Source organism: Cercospora kikuchii, assembly GCF_019650295.1.
Source record: "Cercospora kikuchii DNA, contig_00007, whole genome shotgun sequence".
NCBI classification, from domain to species: Eukaryota; Fungi; Ascomycota; class Dothideomycetes; order Mycosphaerellales; family Mycosphaerellaceae; genus Cercospora; species Cercospora kikuchii.
In genome coordinates this window covers 2,842,573-2,863,048 of record NW_025408588.1, presented here as the reverse complement: position 1 = coordinate 2,863,048, position 20,476 = coordinate 2,842,573, and the positions used below count along the sequence as shown (strand labels likewise).

The window sequence follows — 20,476 nt, the reverse complement described above, 5'->3', positions numbered from 1 at the left end:
TCGTGCCATGCGGGGTGCAGCAGACCCCATGGGGTAGCGTACGTTCGGTCAGATTCCAAGACCATATGGCCCCAGCAATCGAATCTAGACAACCACTTGTCGACAAGCATATAAAGCATATCGAAGCGGTTGGCATGCATTCCGACCGAGATCTGACGTACCTCCCTTTGGTATCCAGTCATGTTCATGGATCTCGCGTTAAAGCCGTGCATGTGGAAGCCCCCGCTAGCCTGTTCTGAGCAGGGCGGAGCGGTACGCGCTACAGAAGAACATCAACTACTATTTGCGGTAAGCGAGAGCGGCAAGCCACAACAGCAATAATCAAACTCCCCGAGACGGTGAGCATGGAACTGTGCATGGAGAAAGGGAACAACGTTTGTGGGGAGGAGAAAAGCTATGCTGAATTGGTTGATCGCAAGCCATCAGCTCGCTAGCCCTAGCCATCCAGGTGAGGAGAAGTGATTGTTTTTGTGAACTTATATTGCTGATGCTATCCTCTCGAGATCTTCAGCTTCTTTCTCTTCTCCTATGCCACAGGAACGCCGTCACTGAAGATGGATATCGATCACAAGTCCACAGATGCTAGCCGGGATGGCGATCACGTCGAGAGAGCTGCCAACGCATCTGGCAGCGACATTAGCGACCCTTCATATGTCGACCATCGCGCCGACGATGATCGAGCAGATGAAGCCAAGGGACGCAACTCCGACAAAATTGACAAGAGCTACTGGTTCTCCGTCAACTTCATCGGAACCATGTTCGCCATCGGAATGGCCTTCATGGGGGGCATCGGTGGTGAGTAGCTGCTTCGAGGGTATCTGGGTGATGGCACAGCTGACGAGACATTACAGGTTACGGTCTGATCGCACCTGTCCTCACCCAGATCAACGAAGAGCTCGGCCCAGATCCAAACATCAACTGGGTTCCACTGGTCAATCTCGCTGGTGGTGCCATCTTTTTCTTGATGGTCGGTCAGCTGTCAGACATCTTCGGAAGACGATGGTTCTTCATCATCGGCTCAGTCATCGCACTGATCGGATCCATCATTGGAGCTACTGCGCAGAACATCAACACCCTCATCGGTGCGCAAGTCTTCATCGGTATCGCAGTCGCATTCCAGCAGTCCTTCTTCTGGGTTGTTGCCGAAATCGTGCCAATGAAATGGCGCTACCTCGCAAACTCGTACTGCTATCTGATGACAACACCGACGAGTCCTTTGGCCGCAAGAGTCGCATACAGCTTTCAGGGCTATCCTGGAGCATGGAGAAACAGCTTCTGGTTCCTCACGGCGATCAATGCTACCAGCGTTATTTCGTGGTATCTCTTCTACCACCCACCGACCTTCAGCATGTTGCACCGAAAGAAGCTCGCTAGAGATCTGCTGGTCAACTTTGACTGGATCGGTCTTGTTCTTTACAGCGGAGGTCTATGTATCTTGATCTTCGGTCTCAACTGGGGAGGTCAGCTTTACCCATGGTCCTCTGGTCAGGTCATCTCCACCATGGTTGTTGGCGGCATCACTCTATTCGGCTTCCTGCCTGCGTACGAAATCTTCATCTCTAAGAAGGGCAAGGAGCCATATCTGCCACTCCACTTGTTCAAGAACATTCGCTTCCAGTCGGCTGCATGGAACACTGGTATCGGTGCTTGCGTGTACTACGGCGGTGCCATTGTATTCCCACAGGTCGTCACAATCCTCTACCGCGGAAGAGGCCAAATCAGCGAGTACGACGTGGGCACTCTCGCTGGACTGATCAACATGGCCTTTGTCTTCGCACAGATGTGCCACGGATTTGTGGTCTACTTCTTCGGTCCAAAGTGGTCGATGATTGGTTCTGCCATCATTGCAGCAGGCCTGATCACCGCTTGCGCGACCGACCTCAATAACAAGACGCTTACACTCGGCCTGCTCATTCCAGGTTCTTTCGCGATCGGCATTGTCGAAGCTGTCTCGATCACAACATCCACCTTCCCTCTCCGTTCTCAAGAAGAAATCGGTCAAGGTGGTGGTTTGAGTGGCAGTATCCGTAACTTCACCTCTGCTATCGCCGTCGCCGTCTTTACTGCCACTCTCGGCAACCGCCTTGCTGTCACAATCCCCGCGAACATTAACCCTGTCGCGACCGGTCTTGGGCTTCCCGAAAGTTCGTTGGCCGACCTGGCAGTCGCTGTGCAGGGCAAAGCACCATACGACTCGATCGCAGGCATGACCCCAGAGATCCAAGCTGCCGTGCAAGAACCTTTCCGACAGGCATTCAGCCAAGCAGCCAGCACGGTCTTCCTCGTTACGCTCGCCTTCACCGGTACTGCTATCATTCTCGCGTGCTTCACGACCGAGAACGATCAGAGCACTGAGAACTATGTTGCAGGCAACCTGCACACCATGAAGCAAGAGAAGAATTTTGGAAAGTCTCATGAGAATGAGATGGAGAAGAAGGTTGAACAGAATTGAACGTTTCCCCATTTAGCAAACCTGTTCTGTATCTCGTCTACATGTAGAACATATATACCCAGGTGAAGAGACGAATTTCACAAGTGCTTCCCATGTTGGGCTCCTGCTTCCACGCCCAATGTCACAATGCAATGGACCTGGCAATTCGAGACGTCCAGTCGCCGGGAGTCAATACTGAGCTGGCTTGATTTCTTGTTGCAGTGAACATAATGTGATTCAGAGATAAGGTAACGTGACGCTGCGTGGGCGTGAGGAATGTAGTCCGGAGCAGAATCTCGACCAGAAGTTCGGTGCTTCTCCACGAAGATCCGGCCATTCCGTCATCGTCCCACACCACATCACTTCCACATCTCTCAAAAAGTATTCGACGGCATTCTCCATCTTCACGTACTTCTGATGATCATAGGATGGGCCTAAAGCCGGCGCGATGGCAGTCGATCTCCCAAGGATGGAAGTGGCAGAAAGAAACAAAAAGCCAAGTCGGCATCGTCATCACAACCGAGCTCAAAGCTGTGATGATCGACGACAGCAGCAGCGCGCGTGAGATCGCGTGCAGCCTCTTCTCTGTGTCCTGACATTAGTAGTAACTGCAGCAACAGCAGAAATTATGCCCCCAAACGCGTCAGACAAACCACCAGCGGCCGACATACAACGAGGCGACTACACAGACGACCAAGTCGGATCTCTCGCCTTCTTCCTCTCCCGCCTTATAGAGCCGTATCTCCAGTATCAAATCCTAGCTCATGGCTATGGGTATTCACTCATCCGCCGTCTCGGAGGCATACCTCTACCTCCAGGCCCTCCTCTGAGCACGCCGTCCTTCATGAGCCACCTCGGTCTCTCGCCCTATCGTACCATTCTCTTTGGCATGTCTGTAGGAAGCATGGTAAAACAGAACTATTGGCTCACTGTGATTCGGAGAGAGCGCATGACACCAGCGCTGGGAGTCATGGTGGGCGTGTTCAACGCGGCCATGAATAGCTTGAACACTCTGTTCTTCGTAAGCGCGCAAACGAGCGCAAGCACGAATGGAGAGCACTTCCCCCAGACGCCTTTGCAGGTCGGGACTGCACTATACGTCTTAGGCCTTGGGATAGAATGGTTGAGCGAGGAGCAGAGACATGCATGGAAGAAGGACCCGAAGAACAAGGGAGAAGTGTATGGCGGCGGGCTGTGGGGCTTGAGCAGACATATCAACTACTTTGGATATACACTTTGGCGAACAGGCTACGCTCTTGCTGGTGGAGGATGGGTGTGGGCTGGAACCGTGGCTGCGGTTTTCACTGCTCAATTCGTGATGGCGACAATTCCCGGTCACCAGAAGTACATAGAGGAGAAGGTGCGTGATTGCAATAGTTGGGCACTGTTTATGCTAATGTTCTGCAGTATGGCGATAAGTTCAAGGCATACGAGCGGAGGACGCCTCACAAGTTCATTCCTTGGATCTACTGATGGACCAAACCCAGATGCCGCACACGATGAATTTGTTGATGATACCCAGAAATTGCGCTACCAAACACATTATCCGGCTCGCACACAGAGAGTTGTACGTATGGCCCGCACGTTCACATACTTGTCGCTCAGTAATACAAACAATGTCCCAATCGCTGTTTGCTCGGTCAGAAGTCGCATTCACTAAAGCATAGGCCTGCATATGGCCGACATGTAAATCGCGAGCTGTTGCAGAATAAGTCTCTCACATCGAATCGAGTTGGCAGCGATCCAGCAACTATGTCCTCTATCCAGCCTCCTTGGACGATGGCCAGGCAAAAGCTTGTGAACAGTCACTTGGACGACACCACGGCCCCAAACGAATCCGACTGGCAACTCGATCATGCCAGTGCCTCAGAGGTCGCTGAGCTTTTCGAGGACCTCTCAGCTTTCGTCTACAAAGGCTATTGCACCGGAAATCTCATGATCGACCTGCCCATCTTCAAGACGATGAAACACCTATCGAATAGACTGTACTCTTATGCCTTCAGTCTAGTGGTCGAGAAATCTGTAAACTTTCTTACCCGACCTGGGCAGAGCACAACACTTTCCACAACTACTGCTGCTCAGAGCATGGGCCAGCTAGCTGCATTCTTGCAGCGTAAAGCCCACGATCTCGATACTTGCGGCCTCTCGAGCGGCACCGAGAACTCCCTCGCTAGCGACCTGAGGTTTGCAAAGGAGTATACCACGTCGCTCCTCGAATCGAAGGTATACGGGGATGGTCTAGCACACCCGCTACCTGTTCGTCAAGATCATCCTGCTTCACAAACACCCATCATAGGAGCGGCTAGGCCAATACCTGAAAGCTCTGATGGGAAAGCGACAATGGTCCAGACGGCCTCAGAGCAGGCCTCAGCACCACCAGCTCCTATCTGCCAGCCCGAGGTCGGAGAAGTACGAAATGGCGAGCATGCGAAGCTACTACAAACGCTTTTGCATACGAACAGTGTGCCAAACTGTACAAATTGCCGTACTGGCGAGCCAGCAAGCTTCAACGTTGACCTTGACACCCCTTCCCAAGCTGTGTCGACATCAGCCAACGGCTCCACAACGCCAGTCGAACGATCTCATCCTCGTACTCTTCGTCCAGCATCCCTCAATACTCATCACGCTCCGACTACCCTTTCTGGACCCCGTCTTCAGAGTCACATCGGACTAGACGATTATGATGCTTTCGTCGAACATTGCTTCACTTCAGCAAAGACTCTGGGTTCCGATGCGGATCCATGTACTACGGCACAAATTGGACACAGCACGAATGAGCTCTTCCAGCCCCACCAATTTATTGACATCGCAGTGCTCGGCTTCGAAGGCATCAAAGCAGTCAAGCTGGTGCATCCGCTCTGCCCTCGGGAGGTGGAGTGTCTCAGCTTCGACGTGCTGAGGTACATTGACTATGTGCTGAGCGAATCAGATGCTGTCCACAGCTTGACATGGACGAAGGACGCCAGCGAGAAGAGCGTGTTGGCCAGATGCGCGGAGAAGCAGAGTCTATCCATGGTAGAGAAGGAATTGGCGACCAGGAAATGGGAGCTCCATCGCGAAAGACCAAAGGAGACGAATGCTGCTGCTCAGACGTGTCAGGCTGTTACGAGAGAGCGCCACGCTATTCTTAATGGTGCAGTATGGGCCGGAAAAGCCAGCGGATGCCTCGCACAGATGAGTGACGCTGAAGCAGCTTCCTCTCAGGGTGTACCTGAACAGTCATTGTCGGACAACTTTACACGACACAGCACAAACCAAGAAAGCCTTCCAAAATCATGCATTGACGATGAGGAGCTTTCAGTCGAGCACTTACGAGCGCAACTTGCTGCACTCGGGATTGAATCGAAGGGTCCAGCCAGCTTAGATGACGACGCAATGACTTCCACCCATATGCCTAAGTCGGCTCTTCAGGGACCCAAATCAGACATTCAAGGTCCACATGAGGAGTTCTGCGAGTGCCGCGTGAAACTGGACAGGTTCAATGAGTCTCTTCGGCCTCCAAAACCCTCGACGAATCCTAGTTCGAAAATTCCTCGGAGTATCACAGTGGAAGGGGAAAAACACGTATCAATTGCGGATCCACCACCACTGATCGTATACACTGAGGCGCAGACTGGCGACAGGTACGCTGTTGACGACGCTAACAGGCAGCCCCGGTCTATCAACGAACTTCACGGCTCATCTCCGGCCTCGACGTCTGTTCCTCCGCCCAGGCTGAGAAGCTCCAGAGGTCGAAAGCAAACAGGTGAAGAAAACGACAGTTGCTTGGGAGTAGAGCGACTCCTTGTGAATGGGTGTTCTACCACCAGCAGACGGGATTTCGAGGCTGAAGTGTTAGACAGATTCCTCGCCAGGAATGCCTGAATCTCCAGGAGTGGAGCAAACTGCCTTGAATTCAAGCCTGTTTTTCTCTCAGCATATGTTGAAAATGTAAGAAACCAGTCGAGATGCTTTAATCTAAGGGGAGTCTTGTAGAGTAAAACGATACTGTTCCGTCAGTCGAGCCCGATGGATCCCATCGTCCTGTTGTATGTCCCATCCGAAACTGCGTTGCCAATATCCGTCAGACCAAGCATTGATACTAGGAAGCGTCTTGAGCAAAAGCGCAGCTGATCCCTACGCAGCATGTCAGACACACAATGCCGCGTCTACAAGTGAACGACGACAATGCAATTTTCTGCATCAAGTGTGCTCGATCTTCTGTTGCAATGATAGCTATGTTCTGTGACCAATCACAGCCGGACACGTCTGAGTGGGACCTACCTACTAGCACATCATTGCTCACAGTAGGAGATTATTGCTGATGAAGGATTGCATGTCCGTGATGATGCGGCACGGGTCTGTGTTACAGCGTTTGACCATGTTCGATTTGCTGTTCGTTCTGGCTGGAACGACAGCCCTACTCTTGTACTACCTCATCATTTATGTCCTTCTACCCAAGCAGAGAACAAGTCAGCTCCGGAGTCGTATACCTCTTCACACCTTTGAGGACCGACCAGATACGTACGAGAACTATGTCAGATCGACTCGACAACTGCATTATGCAGGCTATAAGAGGTTCATACAGAAGTCACTACCGTATAGGGTGAAGACAAGCGCAGGGGGCGAACGAATTATTCTTCCATTCAAGTATATGATCGAAATCAAGAATGCTCCACAGAGCGCTGTTAGCCTTCCAGATGAGATGGAAGAGTTACTGCTAATGAAGTATACTGGTGTACCTCAGCGAACGTAAGTCTTGTGTGCTGCCCCAATTTCGTTACTCACTAACAAGAGAGACCAGTGATTCTGGCACAAAAGTCGTCCGCGTAGACATGACAAGGAATCTAGGAAACTTTGTCCAAGCAATGAACGAAGAGTGCGTCTACGGCTTTGAGAAATACATGCCTGTGAGCAACGAATGGCAAACGATCAAGCCATATCACATCTTTGCCAGGATAGTCGCATTGATCTCAGGTCGTGTCCTGGTTGGGCAAGAGTTATGCAGAGACGAGGACTGGATCAGATTGAGCATGGAATTCTCAACTCACGCTTTCGGTGCAGCACGAACTCTTCGAAGTGGCAATAAGTGGCCATGGTCGATGCGGCTAGCGTCCTTCACCGAGCCCGCCGTGAAAGGGATCTTGAAGCGACGACGAGAAGCGGAAGCCTTGATCAAACCCATATGCGAGGAGAGACTGCGCCTGAAGAATAACCTTGATTGGAAGAAACCAGACGACGGCATCCAATGGCTACTCGACAGCCATTCCATCAGCGGCGAGTCAGCAGACGAAGTCGTGAAGAGCCAGCTTCGTCTCACCATGGCCGCCATACACAACACTACCATGAGCGTCACGAATGATCTATTCGACCTGATCGAACATCCAGAGTACATCAAAATCCTACGAGAAGAAGTCAACACTGTGCTCACTGAAGAGCAAGGTTGGACGAAACAAGCCTTGACCAAAATGCGAAAGATGGACAGCTTCATGAAAGAAAGCCAGCGCATGAATCCATCAACGCCAATCACCTGCAAGCGAAAAGTGATGCAAGACTTCGCTCTGCATGACGGCCTCGTCTTACCTCGTGGCTCACATGTGGCTTTCACATCGGATGCTGTCAATCGAGATCCTGAGATTTATCCTTCTCCGGATGTCTTTGATGGCTTTAGATTCCACAAGCTGCGCACCGCAAGTGCGGATACTGGAAACGGAGCCGCATCTACGAATGAGACTAAGTACCAGTTTGTGACTGCGACGCAGGAATACCAGAACTGGGGTGCTGGTGGTCATGCTTGTCCAGGTCGCTTCTTTGCGAGCAATGAAATCAAGCTCATGTTAGCTTATCTGCTTCAGAACTACGAGTTCTGCTGGAAAGATGGCGAAAGCAGGCCGGAGAGTGCAGCCATAGACTGGAATATCCTGCCTGATAGGGAGAAAGAAGTGATGTTTAGACGAAGGAGCCAGCAGTAGTGATGAATAAAACACTGATACCGATGACTACCAATCATGTCAAAAGAGTGTCAAGTTGATTCATAGCTTCGTATGAACATTCAAGTCGTGCCTGCGAACTACCTTGACCTGTTCTCAACTTCCTCGACATCAACGTCCATCTTCTCTTTCTCATCAAAGTCGATGACATCTGGTGATTCTGGCCTGACTGCAATAGCTTGTGCCACAGAGGGATAGACTCGCACGGCAACAGCACCCTCTCCAGCAGCAGTTGCTTGCGCTGGGGAGACACCACCCTCTTCATCCAAGATGAGGAATCCCGCTCTTTCGAATCTCTCGCGCACATACTTTGTCATGCCGACGAATCTGCATTGCGTGCTAGGTCCGCCATACTTTGAAAGCTCTTTGAGGAAAGTTTTGAGTTGTGTGACAGCTGTAGCGTCGATATGGTTGCATTTCGTGAAGTCGAGAATGACAGCTTGCACCGGGGGCAGTTCGGAAGGATTTGTGATGCCAGCGCGGCGGCGAAGTCGTGCGATGCGCTTCTCGCCTGCCACGGACCAGTTTCTGTCGGCTTCAGAGCCAAAAGATGAGCTGTGATGCGGAGAATGATAAGTCTTGATAGCATCAGTCATCGAGTTGGCCACGCGGTAAGCATTCGCGAAAAAGAAAGACTCATTGAAGCGGAATACTCTGATGCCTTCGGGTATGCCGTCTGTACCAGCTGCAGAGTTGCCAGGGACGAGCTGATGTTGCAGTTCCAGAGGAGAATCATCACTGGCGTGAGTGACGCGCGTGAAGACTTGGCGAAGAAGAATGTACACGATGTTGAAGCCTACTGCTGCGGCAATTCCGATTTCAGTGCTTTCGAACAGACAGACCCAGAGAGCAATCATTGAGGCAATGAAGTCGGCCAAAGAAGTCTTCCAGTAGGTATAGAACACTTTCGGTGAGCTGATGAGAGGCCAGACAGCGCAAATGATGATAGCTGCCAGAGTGGAGCTGGGAACCCAGTAGAGTGCCCCTGAGATAAAGTAGAGCGTGATCAAGACCACGGCGGTGGTGAAGCTGTGGAGCATTAGTGTCAAATAGGCACGCAGCAGGATGCCTCTTGCACTCACATGCCCGACAGAGGAGACTTGACCTTGCAAGCGGAGTTTACTGCTGTGCGTGACCTTGTAAATATCAGCATAATATCAAAGCAGTGAAAATTCATGTCGTTCGTACATAGCTCCACCAACTCCCATAGCGTGAAACCACGAGTTTGCGAAGTTGACGATTCCAAAATACACCTGAAAAGAATCAGCGATACAGCGTTGAACGCGGGAAGCTGGGCTCAGTCCTTACTAGCTCTTGGGTCTGGTCGCAGCTGTAGTTGTTCCTCACGGCGAAGCCTCGAGCGATGGCAGTACTCTGCAATGTGTGTCAGTAAAGCAATGATCACGCTTAACAGTAATGATCGCACCTCTATCGCAGCTCCGATGAATACGGCGATGCTACGTCCAGGAAGAGCCTGCGCTGATGTTAGCCTTTGCTGAAACATTTCCGGTGGGCGCCAATCTTGAGGGCAGACTCACAGTAATCAAGCTGCTAGGAGGCAGCTCAGGCTTTGGTATTCCCGAGGCTGAGACCTGAGCGACATTGAAGAGATAGTCGTCATTGTCGTCATACTTCTTGTTGACGGCGTAGCTGATGCCGGTGTATAGCACCAAGCAGGTGAATGCCCGAGTGATTGTCATGAACCATACGAACTTGTTCTTGTCTGACCAACGCTTGCCGCACTTCTCAATGACAGTGAGGAAGAGAAGCCCGGTGAAGCCAATCGCACAGGCGTAGCCGTTGGCGGTCGGAAGCTTAGCAAAGACGTCGTGAATCTTCCCTGCAGTGTCGTCTGCAGTACCCTTTGCTTCGCCGAGCAGGGAGGGTATCTGGGAGAGTATGATGGTCATAGCTACGGCTGAAATGAAGCCAGAGAGGACCGGCAGCGATATGAAGTCCAGCAGGAAGCCGAGGTTGAGGAATCCAAGAATCATACCGAACACTCCCTGCGAGGCAAGTGGTCAGTAAACGTCGTGCGCATACGAGGAGCGAGGGAAAACGATACCATCCATAAGGCCATGGCAGAGGCGACTTGTGCAGGAGTGACGGATGAGTCTCCGTCCTCGGGGGCGAAATGATCGACCTGCTCCGATGTAAGAAGACCAATGAGCGAGGTAGGACCAGTGCTTAGATCTGAGAGAATTAGCGACAGCGTCGAGGTTGCTGTGTTTTGCTGATACAAACCTTTGGTGGTGCCCATAATGGCGTACAGTACTCCTGGAAACCATGACGCCGCAAGCCCATTTTCAACCGGGATCTTGGCGAGTTTGGCGTAGGAAAGACTCTGAGGAATGAGCATCAAACCCACGGTAATTCCAGCAATCAGGTCGTTGACCAGCCATCGCCAGTTGTACCTGGGCAGCCAAGAGACGATCGGAGCTTTGTTCAGGACGTATTGCAATGAACCTGATGGTAAGGCTCGTGCGCCAGTCTTGCCAACCTGAGCAATGCGGTTCCAATTGTGATCGGTCCGCACATCGTTCGACGCCTTGCCCATCAACCTCTTGAGTGCGGACATGCTGGGCAGACGTCTTCCAGTTGTGTTTTCGATGTGTTATGCAATGAGTGCTCAATATGGCTCGCCGTGCGCCTTGGACGATAAATGGTCGGGGAAGTCGCTGCGGTATGTGTCCGAGGCCTGCAAGGCTCTGTTGAAACCAGTCAATGTTGATATTTGTGCGATGGCGCAGATGGCGGCTTTGTGTAGATCTGAAGTCTGAATAGAGTACACACTCAATTCCAGCTGTGCCCTACTCTGACAACGATATTTGACAACGCTCCCCAGCTGGAAGCGCTGAACCTTAAGAGTGTAGGTTGGACAGGGCTACGCGTCACATATGTGGCAGGTAGCGACCAGTGACTGTGTTCGTAGGTCGTATCTGGATACATCTCGACCGGCGAATAGATTGTACCCCGCTGCTGGTATATGTTGCAGTAATCGAAGCGTCTTGGTAGCTAACAGGCTATGTGGCATGTGGTATCCCCGTCATTGGCTCAATATGGCTCGCTGTCTTGCTGACATGAGGCCGACAAGCTGCAGTGCATGTAGCTCTCCTGGCGGGGAACCTTGTGAGGTAGCTGGCAACGAATCGCATTCCAGCTTGCACAGGAAGCATCGCCCGTTCATTGTCGAACAGACGCTGCTCTTGGCAGGTGGCGCAACAACCACGCTCTTAAGCGTCTCAAGCTTCATGCCGGTGGCCTTCCGCGGCCTATATTGGCAGGTTGACTTCACGCGCCATGCACAACCTGGGCTTCTCTGATTCGATCGGCACGCAGTGACATTGTAGATCTGTAACCTTGTGCATGGTGAGCTGAAAGAACGGCTCCCACTTCCACCTTTACCGCTCGATCCGACCTCCAGAGAGCTTACCCGACCTACTTTGAATGTCCCAGCTTCAAATTGATCGAGGCAATGGTGACGGGCATTCACAGGTGCATACTGAAGCTTGTTGTCACTCCAACAACATCATTCTCGAAGGCCATCACCCATGCTCTGCACGTGTTCACTTTGAGAGCGAGCGCTGCATGGCCATCCGCGGGAGTGATAGATCTTTGGCGTACCACAAGACAGCACGTGCCCTAGCGTTGTGATGATTTGCACGCCGTGCAGCCTCGAAACATCCGAGGACAGTCTCAGAAGAGGAGAAGCAGAAACATCTCTCCGCACGCCTCTCGGACGCGGATCAGGAGGTGAGCTCCAGCTGCCCAAACGAGCTCGTCTGGATGCGGTAGCAGTCGCAACGGTCGCAGAACAGACGGGAAGAAGCGTTGTTGGAAGCAATCATGTTCCGGTTGTGCGTCGTTTAGTTGGAGCTTAGGAGAGGGAGGAACACGTGATCAATCGATGACATCAGCTGGCGAACTTCACCTCTTTCTCAAAGACAGTCAATCTTCTTCCATCAACATAGATCGAATCCCACTTGCAATCATCCTGAAGATTGCCCGTCGAGACCGACCATGTGGGAAACTGACCAGGGCGACGCGCACTGGACGAGGACGCCTCGCCTGCCTGACAGGTGAAGGAGAAATTCATATACCGCCCAGTGCTGTGGTCCAGCGATTGCCCTACCCTCGAATGGCCCTTCTGCCGTTCACATGCCCAGGGCTGAACAACTTCTCACCGCAATTGAAATCTCATACCGGCCGTCCGCATCTGTACTGTCACATTCGAGTAAGGTAAACCGGAATGCAAAGAGCTTCGCGCCTTCTCTCTTGCCAAGCCAGGATGACATGTATTCGAAGTTGTTATCCGAGCATCCGCTCCCCAAGGTAGGTGAACGGCGCCTGCAAGAACGCTCTTCAGTGCACAGAATGCATAATACCGCCGAGAGATACTCAACACACGTGGCTCATCCGCGGAGCCAAGCGAACATGATGTCGTTCACCACGTTTCAGGGTCTGCCAAGGTGGCAACTTTTCTTGGTAGGGCTCAATTTACCACTATGAACCACATTCATGTGACGCAAACGAAACGAACAAGACTTCGCCAGGGCTTGGGCGTTAGTTTCCATGTGCTGTGCAGCACGTCGTCCCGTTGAGATGAGGTCGATGGCCATGCAATGCGGTGGCGGTGTTCTCTCCACCAAGGCTTGACCCAAAGGCGAGTACGTCAACATTTGAGCAGGAAGATATATAGTTCTCTTGACCCCCCAGTCGATCCAACATTAGCAGTACCAGACAACCATAATTTCGAACAACTCGAAAGACACCGAAGCATCGAACCTCGAGAAACATTCATCAATCTACCAACACCATGAGCAACACACAAAATTCATTGCATGTTCCAGAGCTTTCACAGCCAATTCACCCACAGCAGCAAGACAACAACAGCATATCAGATCGGGACCTGACAATGTCTGAAGCCCAATCATTCCCAGACCAGTCGTCGAGGAACTCTCTGAGCGTCGACGAGAAAGAGCTACACGGGTCAACTCCTCGCAATTCCACATCCTCTAACGAAGGCGGCGTCAACGGGCGTTCCCTTACATATGCCAACAACACCAATACGGAGCCTGCGGAATTGAGCGCATACGACCATGACCGAAACCTTTCCGCCTCTGCCACACCAAGTTCAAGCCGGAGCCGAAGTCGATCAAGAGGCTCGTATGACATGCATCGAATGAGCCAGGATGGAGGAAATCGCTGGGCCGACGACAAAGAAGCAAAGCAGAAGAAGATGTTACGAAAGATTATGGATCACAAATTGGCACCATCTTTCTTGAAGTAGATATGGTACATGATGGCGGACTGTAATGAAGAGAGAATTGTAAGATAGACCTCAAGTGCATAGTTATGCATAGCGACGATTACAAATTGCTCCATTTCCCCCTTGACATGGAGCTGGGTTTAAAGCTTACTTACTGTTCACTCATCGGATTTAACGGACGTTTCGTGGGCAACATGCCTAATCCTTGATATGGTGAGACATCTATATCTTGCCCCTCGCAACCACTTCTTGTGAGATTTCCATACGCTCTGCCTGCACGACGAGTTCTCGTAACATTATGGCCAATACCAACCAAGCAATCGCACAGCGCATGCGTGCAACGACCGAAGCCTTCTTGCAAACTTGGACAGGCAATTGGGCGGATGGTCTGAAGCTAAACTTGGCACTGCGTGCTCCTGAATGCTCCCACATCATTCTGCCCTCTTCTGTGGGCTGGGAACCCCAGACCAATGCTTCTTTCGCGAGCAACGTTGCCAAGATAGCGTCTTTGATCACAGAGGCTACTGTATGGTAGCCCAGACGAGCTGACCGCCGAGGACTACGCGCTAATCTGCAGAACAGATGACGCTCGAGGATTATGTCGGCGTTCCCGAGGAAAGAAGAGCAGTGGCCCGGTCTTCGGTCAAGGCTCTGACTCCAGTAGGCCCATACAAGAATGAGTATGTGTGGTTCCTCACGTTCGATGAAGCTGGGGAGAAGATTGTGAAAGTTGTGGAATTTGTGGCTAGTCTTGCTGCGAAGGAGTTGCTAGGTAAACTGGAAGAAGGAAAGTATCTCGAATGAAACGACCTGCTGCAGTGTACTCTTAAAATATTCTTTTTGGGAATTTTGTTCGACGATACGTGGGTAAAACTCATTCGCTCAATTCCATCGTCAAGGTTACAGTCTTTCAGATGATAATAATTGCACCAGAGCCAGGCGGTGTGTAGGTGTTCGAGCAACTGACTCAGTTAGCGCGCCACAAGTCAAGAAGCTCAAACGGATTGGGAAAACGCAGAGACTGGCGATCTTCACAGAAGACTTCCGCTGAGCACATTGTCAAAATAAAATGTTAAGTGAGCTCTAACACTCGCATCAACTCAACCTGTTCAACCCATTATGGATAAAGACAACAAGAACGACAGCTACCCACTGAGTCGAGACTTCCTAGCCTCTTCTCGATTACACCTACAACATCAGGCATGGATCGCGTCTCTAGGCTACCATCTACACCCTTCAATCCCCATCTCGGACAACACAATCATCGCAGACATCGGATGCGGCAATGGAATCTGGTCCGTCGAACTCGCAAAGCAGCTCCCTACTGGAGCAAAGATTGAGTCATCAGACATCAGTCTCGCACAATGTCCACCTCGCGGATGGTGGCCAAGTAACGTAACATTCAGCGAGCTGGATATCTTTGCCCCACTCACTGAGCAACTTGTTGGCCGCTTTGATGTCGTAAACATCAGACACTTCATCTGCGTGGTGCAGTCTGGAGACCCTACGAAACTGATCACGGCTCTGGTCAAGCTACTCAAGCCTGGAGGATATCTTCAATGGCAAGAGTTTGATTTGAGCTCGAGCAGGCTGGTCGTCGTTGATGCAGAAGATTCACCAGAGACTATCGCTCCAAGAATGAATGCATTAGTGAAGGCAGTAAGCGCCTTCGGAGCCCAAACAAAATGGATCAAAGAGCTTCACACATTCTTAGACGGTCCTGAGATCGAACTCATCGAGTATGATCGGAAGTGGACCGCAAAAGAGGCCATCATGCTGAAGCAGGACAGCGGTTATTTGGGAAGTAGAGAACTTCGGATCAATAACTCGAGCAGTGAGCACGCAGCGCAGTTTGAGCAGCTTGCGGATGCTGCTTACGAAGAATGCCTGCAGCTAAACAGGAGAAGTCTCGTAGATTCAGAGATGGTGACGTGGGTAGCACGGAAAAGGTGATCGTGGAAATCTACCCGAGCCATACGAAATCACTCCCGAAAGAGGCGGGTACTGGTTGCTTCAGACCACATCATACGGTATTGCAGCGATTGACCCAGACACAGAAGTCACACCGCGCACCAATTATCTGATCTCCTTCAACCTTATGTAATTCTGTATCGGCCTGTGGGTGATACCATCCGATGCTCTGTGGCTCGACAGCTCGGGAGGAGTGGGCAGCAACTCGAAGTGCCAGAAAACCAATGTCAAGATGATTTTGATCTCCATCAATGCCCACTTCTTGCCTAGAACACAAATGAGTATTAGCAAAATGTCCGGATTTCCTCGACTACAACGTTGATCTTACCAAAGCAAGCTCTTGGACCACTCCCGAATGCATTTGCCGGACCGGCATCTCGGTCACAATAGAGATGACCTTGCGCATCTTTCTTCAACCATCGTTCAGGATCGAATCGCTCTATACCCTTTGTGTCCCACATTCCCCATTTCTGCTTCTGTGCTAGAGAGGCCTTCTCACGTTGATCGTCTTCGAGCTTTCCGACGAGTGGAGAGACATAACCAGTACCTTGGACCGGGAAGACAACGTCTATACCCTTTGGTACGTGATGACCGAGGATCTGAGTGTCATTCTTGGTAAGCCTGAATGTCGCAGGAGCTGTGTGGCCGCAACGTCCGATCTCTTCCATGATGGCTTCCAGGTAAGGCAATGAAGCTCTGTTGATGTCTCCCACCGATGGTACACTGTCATCGTTATCATGCTCGGGAAAAGCCTCACGCAGAGCGGCTTGGAGCTTGCGTTGTACTTCCTGGTTGTCCGTGAGGAATTTCAGTCCCCATAAGATGAAGGTCGAAGAAGTCTGTGAGTGTTCGTTAGCATATTTCTCCTGCAGAGTATCACTGCGAAACTCACATCGTGGCCAGCAATCATGAATGCGAACAACTCGTCGTTCAGCACTCTGCTTGTAGGGTCGAATGCACGGCCCTCTTTGTTCGCCATCTGCACTTCCCTCGCCACCACCAGATCCAACGCACTACGAAAGTGCTTGTTCGACTCGAGATCACCTGCTTCCGCCAACTTCGAAAATTTGGCATGAGCGTCCTGAAGCTGCTTCGTAATCATCTTGTCCTTTCGGCTCCGTGCTTTGCGCTGGATAGGAAAGAAATTCAAGACCAACCAGTGCGCCATCTTCGGCCACATCGAGTTGATCGGATACTCCATACCCTCTCCAAGATCCAAAATGCACGTAAAATCTTCTGGATCCTTTGCAGTTGGAAACGTGACAGCAGGTCCCTCACCGCCATCAAGCTTTTCGTACTTGGATAAATGCGCAATCTGCGCCTTCGCAGAGCCCATCTCTTCGCCGAAAGTCGCTGCCCAAACGATATCCAACGCCCCTTTATACACGTCCGTACTCGCACTCCAACTCCTCCCATCTGCCAGCTTCGCCTTCAACTTCCACAGCTCAATCAACCGCATGGCAGAATCCCACATCTTCGGCGCAGCGACATCTTGCAAGAACCTTGGACTCATCGTATCACTCAACAGTCTCCGATGCGATTTCCACTCCTCGCCCGTTGGCATATGCCCGTGAAACTCGGGCAACATGACTTTAAAGATTTGCTCGAAGAACCGAGAACGATCGAAATCTTGCATTCGATAAGTCCGGATCGCCTGAGCTTCATATGGATCAACGACGACGACCCATGGACGCCCAAGAGGTTGCAGAAAGATTTGAAAAATGGGGCTGTCGAGTTCTTTCGCTCGTTCGTGGAGGATGTTGTATAGAGAGCCGGTCTTTTCTTTCCAGGCAAGAGCATCGGGAACGTCGCCGAGAATACGATTAGCTGACGCTGGGTTGTAAGGAATGCCGGGAATTGGTTTCGGGAGGCAAAGGCGGCGGAGGAAATAGCAGGTAGCGGCGACTGCCACTAGCAGAATGCCAGCGCTTTGCAAAGTAGTCATGTTGGCGGTCGGAAAATCGTGCTCAGAGACAACTACATGATTAGAGGACAAGAGGTTAAAGGAGGCTGATGATATATGTCAGCCTGCTCAAAGGGATCGGCAGAGAGCGTCGTATTCTCAGCAGGATTCTCAGCCCCAAAGGAAGGTAGTGCAAAGCTGAAGCAGCTGAACATGGATGCCTGTGTCAAGTGCATGCCACTTCATGGCACCAAGTCGTCGCTGCATGATGTGTAACGCTGCTCTTGGCAGTCGCTGGTAGAATTCTGGAAGGATTACAGTTTATCCTAGCCAATCCGGCTGTCAGCAACCATGTAGGGCAATACTGGGCCCCATTGAACGATCAACGGCGCCATGCGTGTATTCCTGCATGTCACCTGAAAACATTTGCAGGCCTGTAGTTCCGCAAAAGCTATGACTTTAAAATCGATCTTCGACGCAGCCGGGATGAAAGACGGAGAAACCCTAGCGGAGGAAGCACTGAAGTATCTTGGAACATCTTGGCTGGCTGTAAGCTTCTCAGGCGTTCCGTAGCTGTAATGTTCAGGCCACATGCCACATTATCTTGTTCTATCGTCGTCTGGGAGCGTCAGCATTCGGAAAATCTCAGCACTCTACAACTTCGCTCTCTCCGCCTTGATATCATCCCAATCACTTCTCCGATATTCAACGTACACATCACCTCCCGGCTTCACCCACAGAAATGTGTCCTCGCTCCCTTCTTTCTCGTGTATTCCCAGAAGATCCGGATCAACACCTTCCTGTCTCAACCCCACCTTATTCTGCTTATGGTTGTGAATGTGGCTGCTCTTCTGCTGCACTCGGAGGAAAACCGGAACAGCATATCGAGGAAGAGCTTTCCTGCAATGCGCCAGGACTTCTCTGCGCCAGGACTCAGACAGTGCGTCTGAGCGGTTCGTCAGTTGCAGTGCTGCACAGCCTGCCCGACCTTCGTAGCCAGGTATTGAGACTCCGTACACGTTCGCTTCGTCAATGCCAGGATAGCGTCCGAGCACTTCGGCTACTTCGGCTGTCGAAACGTTTTCAGATTTCCAGCGAAATGTATCACCGAGCCGATCGAGGAAATACCAGTGTCCCTCGGAACTGCGGCGCAAAGCATCGCCAGAGCGGTAGTACAAGTCTCCCTTCTGGAACACGTCAGTGGCAAATCGTTTGTTGGTCGCTTCGGGGTTCCTCCAATATCCTCCAAAAGCTTCCTTGTTTGGAACAGCCACAAGGATTTCGCCACCCTCCTCGTAAGGTGTCCGCTGTGCGAAGCCGGTCTTGGGATCACGAAAGATGTCGCCTGTGTCAGGATCGATGCGAACAGGAATGTAGACATTCTGATAGAGTGCTCTGAGAACTAGTCCATGATGTCCGACGCAGTTGTTGTAGTGGTTGTTGCGAGACCAGACGACTGTACTCAACATGCCCTCGGAAGAGTTGAAGAATTCGGCTATCTCGGGGATGTTGAATCGCGACTGAAGTCTGGACCAGACATCGGGGCGGAGGCCGTTGCCGTAGGCTAACCGAAGCTTGTGAGATCTTTCGAGCGGATGCGTAGGTGCTGCTAGAAGGTATCGTGCGGTCTCGCCCACGTATATGAACATCGTCGCCTCGCTATCATGAATGTCCGGCCAAAAGTTCTTCACAGAGAAGCGCGGAGCGATGGCAACGCCAATTCCCGTGAGTAGAGCACTGGTTGTTGTGATGAGTCCGGTCCCGTGATACAGAGGCATAGGGCTATACCAGCAGTCTCTACCGCGTACCGAGCCGAAAGGAGGGTCAATATGACTTCCGAGCAGGTGAGTTCGAGAAATGGTGAATGGGCAGCCTTTGGGCAGGCCGGTGGTTCCCGACGTGTAGAGCAGAGCGTATGGCTGCTCGCCTTTCATGCCACTCCGCAAGGAATCTGGGGGCACAACGGCTTTGCGTGAATCTATTTGACTTCTGAGATCTTGATCCAGAGTAACGATTTTAGTGCCTGCAACTTCGATGTCCTGCTGACTAGCGGCAATTCGTTGCTGACATCCAGCATCTTGGTCGATAAGCAACAGCTTGCTATCGCAGACTGACAAACAGTGCATCAAAGCTGCGCCTTCCAGGTTGTAATTGATGAGTGCGGGTCCGGCCCCGATGCTCAGTGTGGCGAACATGATCATGATGAATTGGTCCGAATTGTGCAAGTACATGGCAACAAGATCGCCGGGCTTGATACCTTGGTCCAGCATCCATTGGGCGTAGCGCGTGATTTGATCGTGCATCTCCTTGAACGTCCAGCTCCGCTCGCGAGTCCAGATGGCGCGGTCATTGGGCTGACGAGCACATGTCTCCGCCAGGACGTACCACGGCGAAACTTTGTCGTCCTTCACTGCAGGCTGTTAGCGTGGCAACTTGGTCACAGGTTCCGTTGGCCATGCCTGCTTGTGCGTATACACGCTCTGCATTCTTGCTTTTCAATATAGCCTTGACATCGCGGCCTATCTGGTATTTGCCATTAAGGTAAGCGGTAGCAGCAGCTGCTGCCGCCGTTGCTGCGGCTGTAATGACTGTCAGTGATTGAAGCCGCAGAAGGGACAAAATCTCGCTCACCCAATGCCATCGATAGTGTTACTGAATCCGAAGCGCAGGTGTGAAGGCGAGAATGTCTTGGCTATTGAGTCTGGCGACCAACAGAATGGTGATGGTGATGATCAGCAGAGCACGGAAGCAGGTGGTATAGCTGACAAAGTCTAGGCGAACTCTGCTTAGCTACAACATGCCCGACAGTCGCAGCGTTGCAGCATTATTGCAGCATTGTATGTCGTTCGGATCCCTGCCCCGCCTGCCTGCGTGCGTATCCTCGGGTCAATTGACCGCCTCGGCACACTTGTCCCGAATGTGCGCGGAGGAAC

The 20,476-nt window shown here is 51.6% G+C and overlaps 10 protein-coding genes across 10 annotated transcripts; 7 read left to right on the top strand and 3 right to left on the bottom strand.

The window, feature by feature from the left end:
* Window positions 1-210: 210 nt before the first annotated feature.
* On the top strand, window positions 211-2,452 carry CKM354_001122200 (uncharacterized protein; the record flags this gene model as incomplete). The annotated part of the gene is made up of 3 exons (XM_044806701.1): window positions 211-288; window positions 504-795; window positions 852-2,452. 3 exons carry the CDS (start codon window positions 211-213, stop codon window positions 2,450-2,452), a joined length of 1,971 nt encoding a protein of 656 aa, XP_044662636.1.
* Window positions 2,453-3,059: 607 nt separating this feature from the next.
* Window positions 3,060-3,904, top strand: CKM354_001122100 (uncharacterized protein; the record flags this gene model as incomplete). The annotated part of the gene is made up of 2 exons (XM_044806700.1): window positions 3,060-3,791; window positions 3,839-3,904. 2 exons carry the CDS (start codon window positions 3,060-3,062, stop codon window positions 3,902-3,904), a joined length of 798 nt encoding a protein of 265 aa, XP_044662635.1.
* A 279-nt stretch (window positions 3,905-4,183) lies between these two features.
* Window positions 4,184-6,295, top strand: CKM354_001122000 (uncharacterized protein; the record flags this gene model as incomplete). Its single annotated transcript, XM_044806699.1, has 1 exon — window positions 4,184-6,295. One exon carries the CDS (start codon window positions 4,184-4,186, stop codon window positions 6,293-6,295), a length of 2,112 nt encoding a protein of 703 aa, XP_044662634.1.
* Window positions 6,296-6,791: 496 nt separating this feature from the next.
* On the top strand, window positions 6,792-8,382 carry CKM354_001121900 (uncharacterized protein; the record flags this gene model as incomplete). The annotated part of the gene is made up of 2 exons (XM_044806698.1): window positions 6,792-7,162; window positions 7,215-8,382. 2 exons carry the CDS (start codon window positions 6,792-6,794, stop codon window positions 8,380-8,382), a joined length of 1,539 nt encoding a protein of 512 aa, XP_044662633.1.
* Window positions 8,383-8,480: 98 nt separating this feature from the next.
* Window positions 8,481-10,978, bottom strand: CKM354_001121800 (uncharacterized protein; the record flags this gene model as incomplete). Its single annotated transcript, XM_044806697.1, has 8 exons — window positions 8,481-9,429; window positions 9,483-9,536; window positions 9,589-9,653; window positions 9,709-9,774; window positions 9,827-9,874; window positions 9,939-10,406; window positions 10,466-10,593; window positions 10,645-10,978. The coding sequence occupies 8 exons, from the start codon at window positions 10,976-10,978 to the stop codon at window positions 8,481-8,483; spliced, it is 2,112 nt and encodes a 703-aa protein (XP_044662632.1).
* A 2,238-nt stretch (window positions 10,979-13,216) lies between these two features.
* On the top strand, window positions 13,217-13,690 carry CKM354_001121700 (uncharacterized protein; the record flags this gene model as incomplete). Its single annotated transcript, XM_044806696.1, has 1 exon — window positions 13,217-13,690. One exon carries the CDS (start codon window positions 13,217-13,219, stop codon window positions 13,688-13,690), a length of 474 nt encoding a protein of 157 aa, XP_044662631.1.
* A 277-nt stretch (window positions 13,691-13,967) lies between these two features.
* Window positions 13,968-14,473, top strand: CKM354_001121600 (uncharacterized protein; the record flags this gene model as incomplete). Its single annotated transcript, XM_044806695.1, has 2 exons — window positions 13,968-14,195; window positions 14,252-14,473. The coding sequence occupies 2 exons, from the start codon at window positions 13,968-13,970 to the stop codon at window positions 14,471-14,473; spliced, it is 450 nt and encodes a 149-aa protein (XP_044662630.1).
* Window positions 14,474-14,788: 315 nt separating this feature from the next.
* CKM354_001121500 (uncharacterized protein) lies at window positions 14,789-15,622 on the top strand (the record flags this gene model as incomplete). Its single annotated transcript, XM_044806694.1, has 1 exon — window positions 14,789-15,622. The coding sequence occupies one exon, from the start codon at window positions 14,789-14,791 to the stop codon at window positions 15,620-15,622; it is 834 nt and encodes a 277-aa protein (XP_044662629.1).
* Window positions 15,623-15,745: 123 nt separating this feature from the next.
* Window positions 15,746-17,585, bottom strand: CKM354_001121400 (uncharacterized protein; the record flags this gene model as incomplete). Its single annotated transcript, XM_044806693.1, has 3 exons — window positions 15,746-15,906; window positions 15,969-16,479; window positions 16,533-17,585. 3 exons carry the CDS (start codon window positions 17,583-17,585, stop codon window positions 15,746-15,748), a joined length of 1,725 nt encoding a protein of 574 aa, XP_044662628.1.
* Window positions 17,586-18,196: 611 nt separating this feature from the next.
* CKM354_001121300 (uncharacterized protein) lies at window positions 18,197-20,184 on the bottom strand (the record flags this gene model as incomplete). The annotated part of the gene is made up of 3 exons (XM_044806692.1): window positions 18,197-19,953; window positions 20,003-20,122; window positions 20,175-20,184. 3 exons carry the CDS (start codon window positions 20,182-20,184, stop codon window positions 18,197-18,199), a joined length of 1,887 nt encoding a protein of 628 aa, XP_044662627.1.
* Window positions 20,185-20,476: the final 292 nt, after the last annotated feature.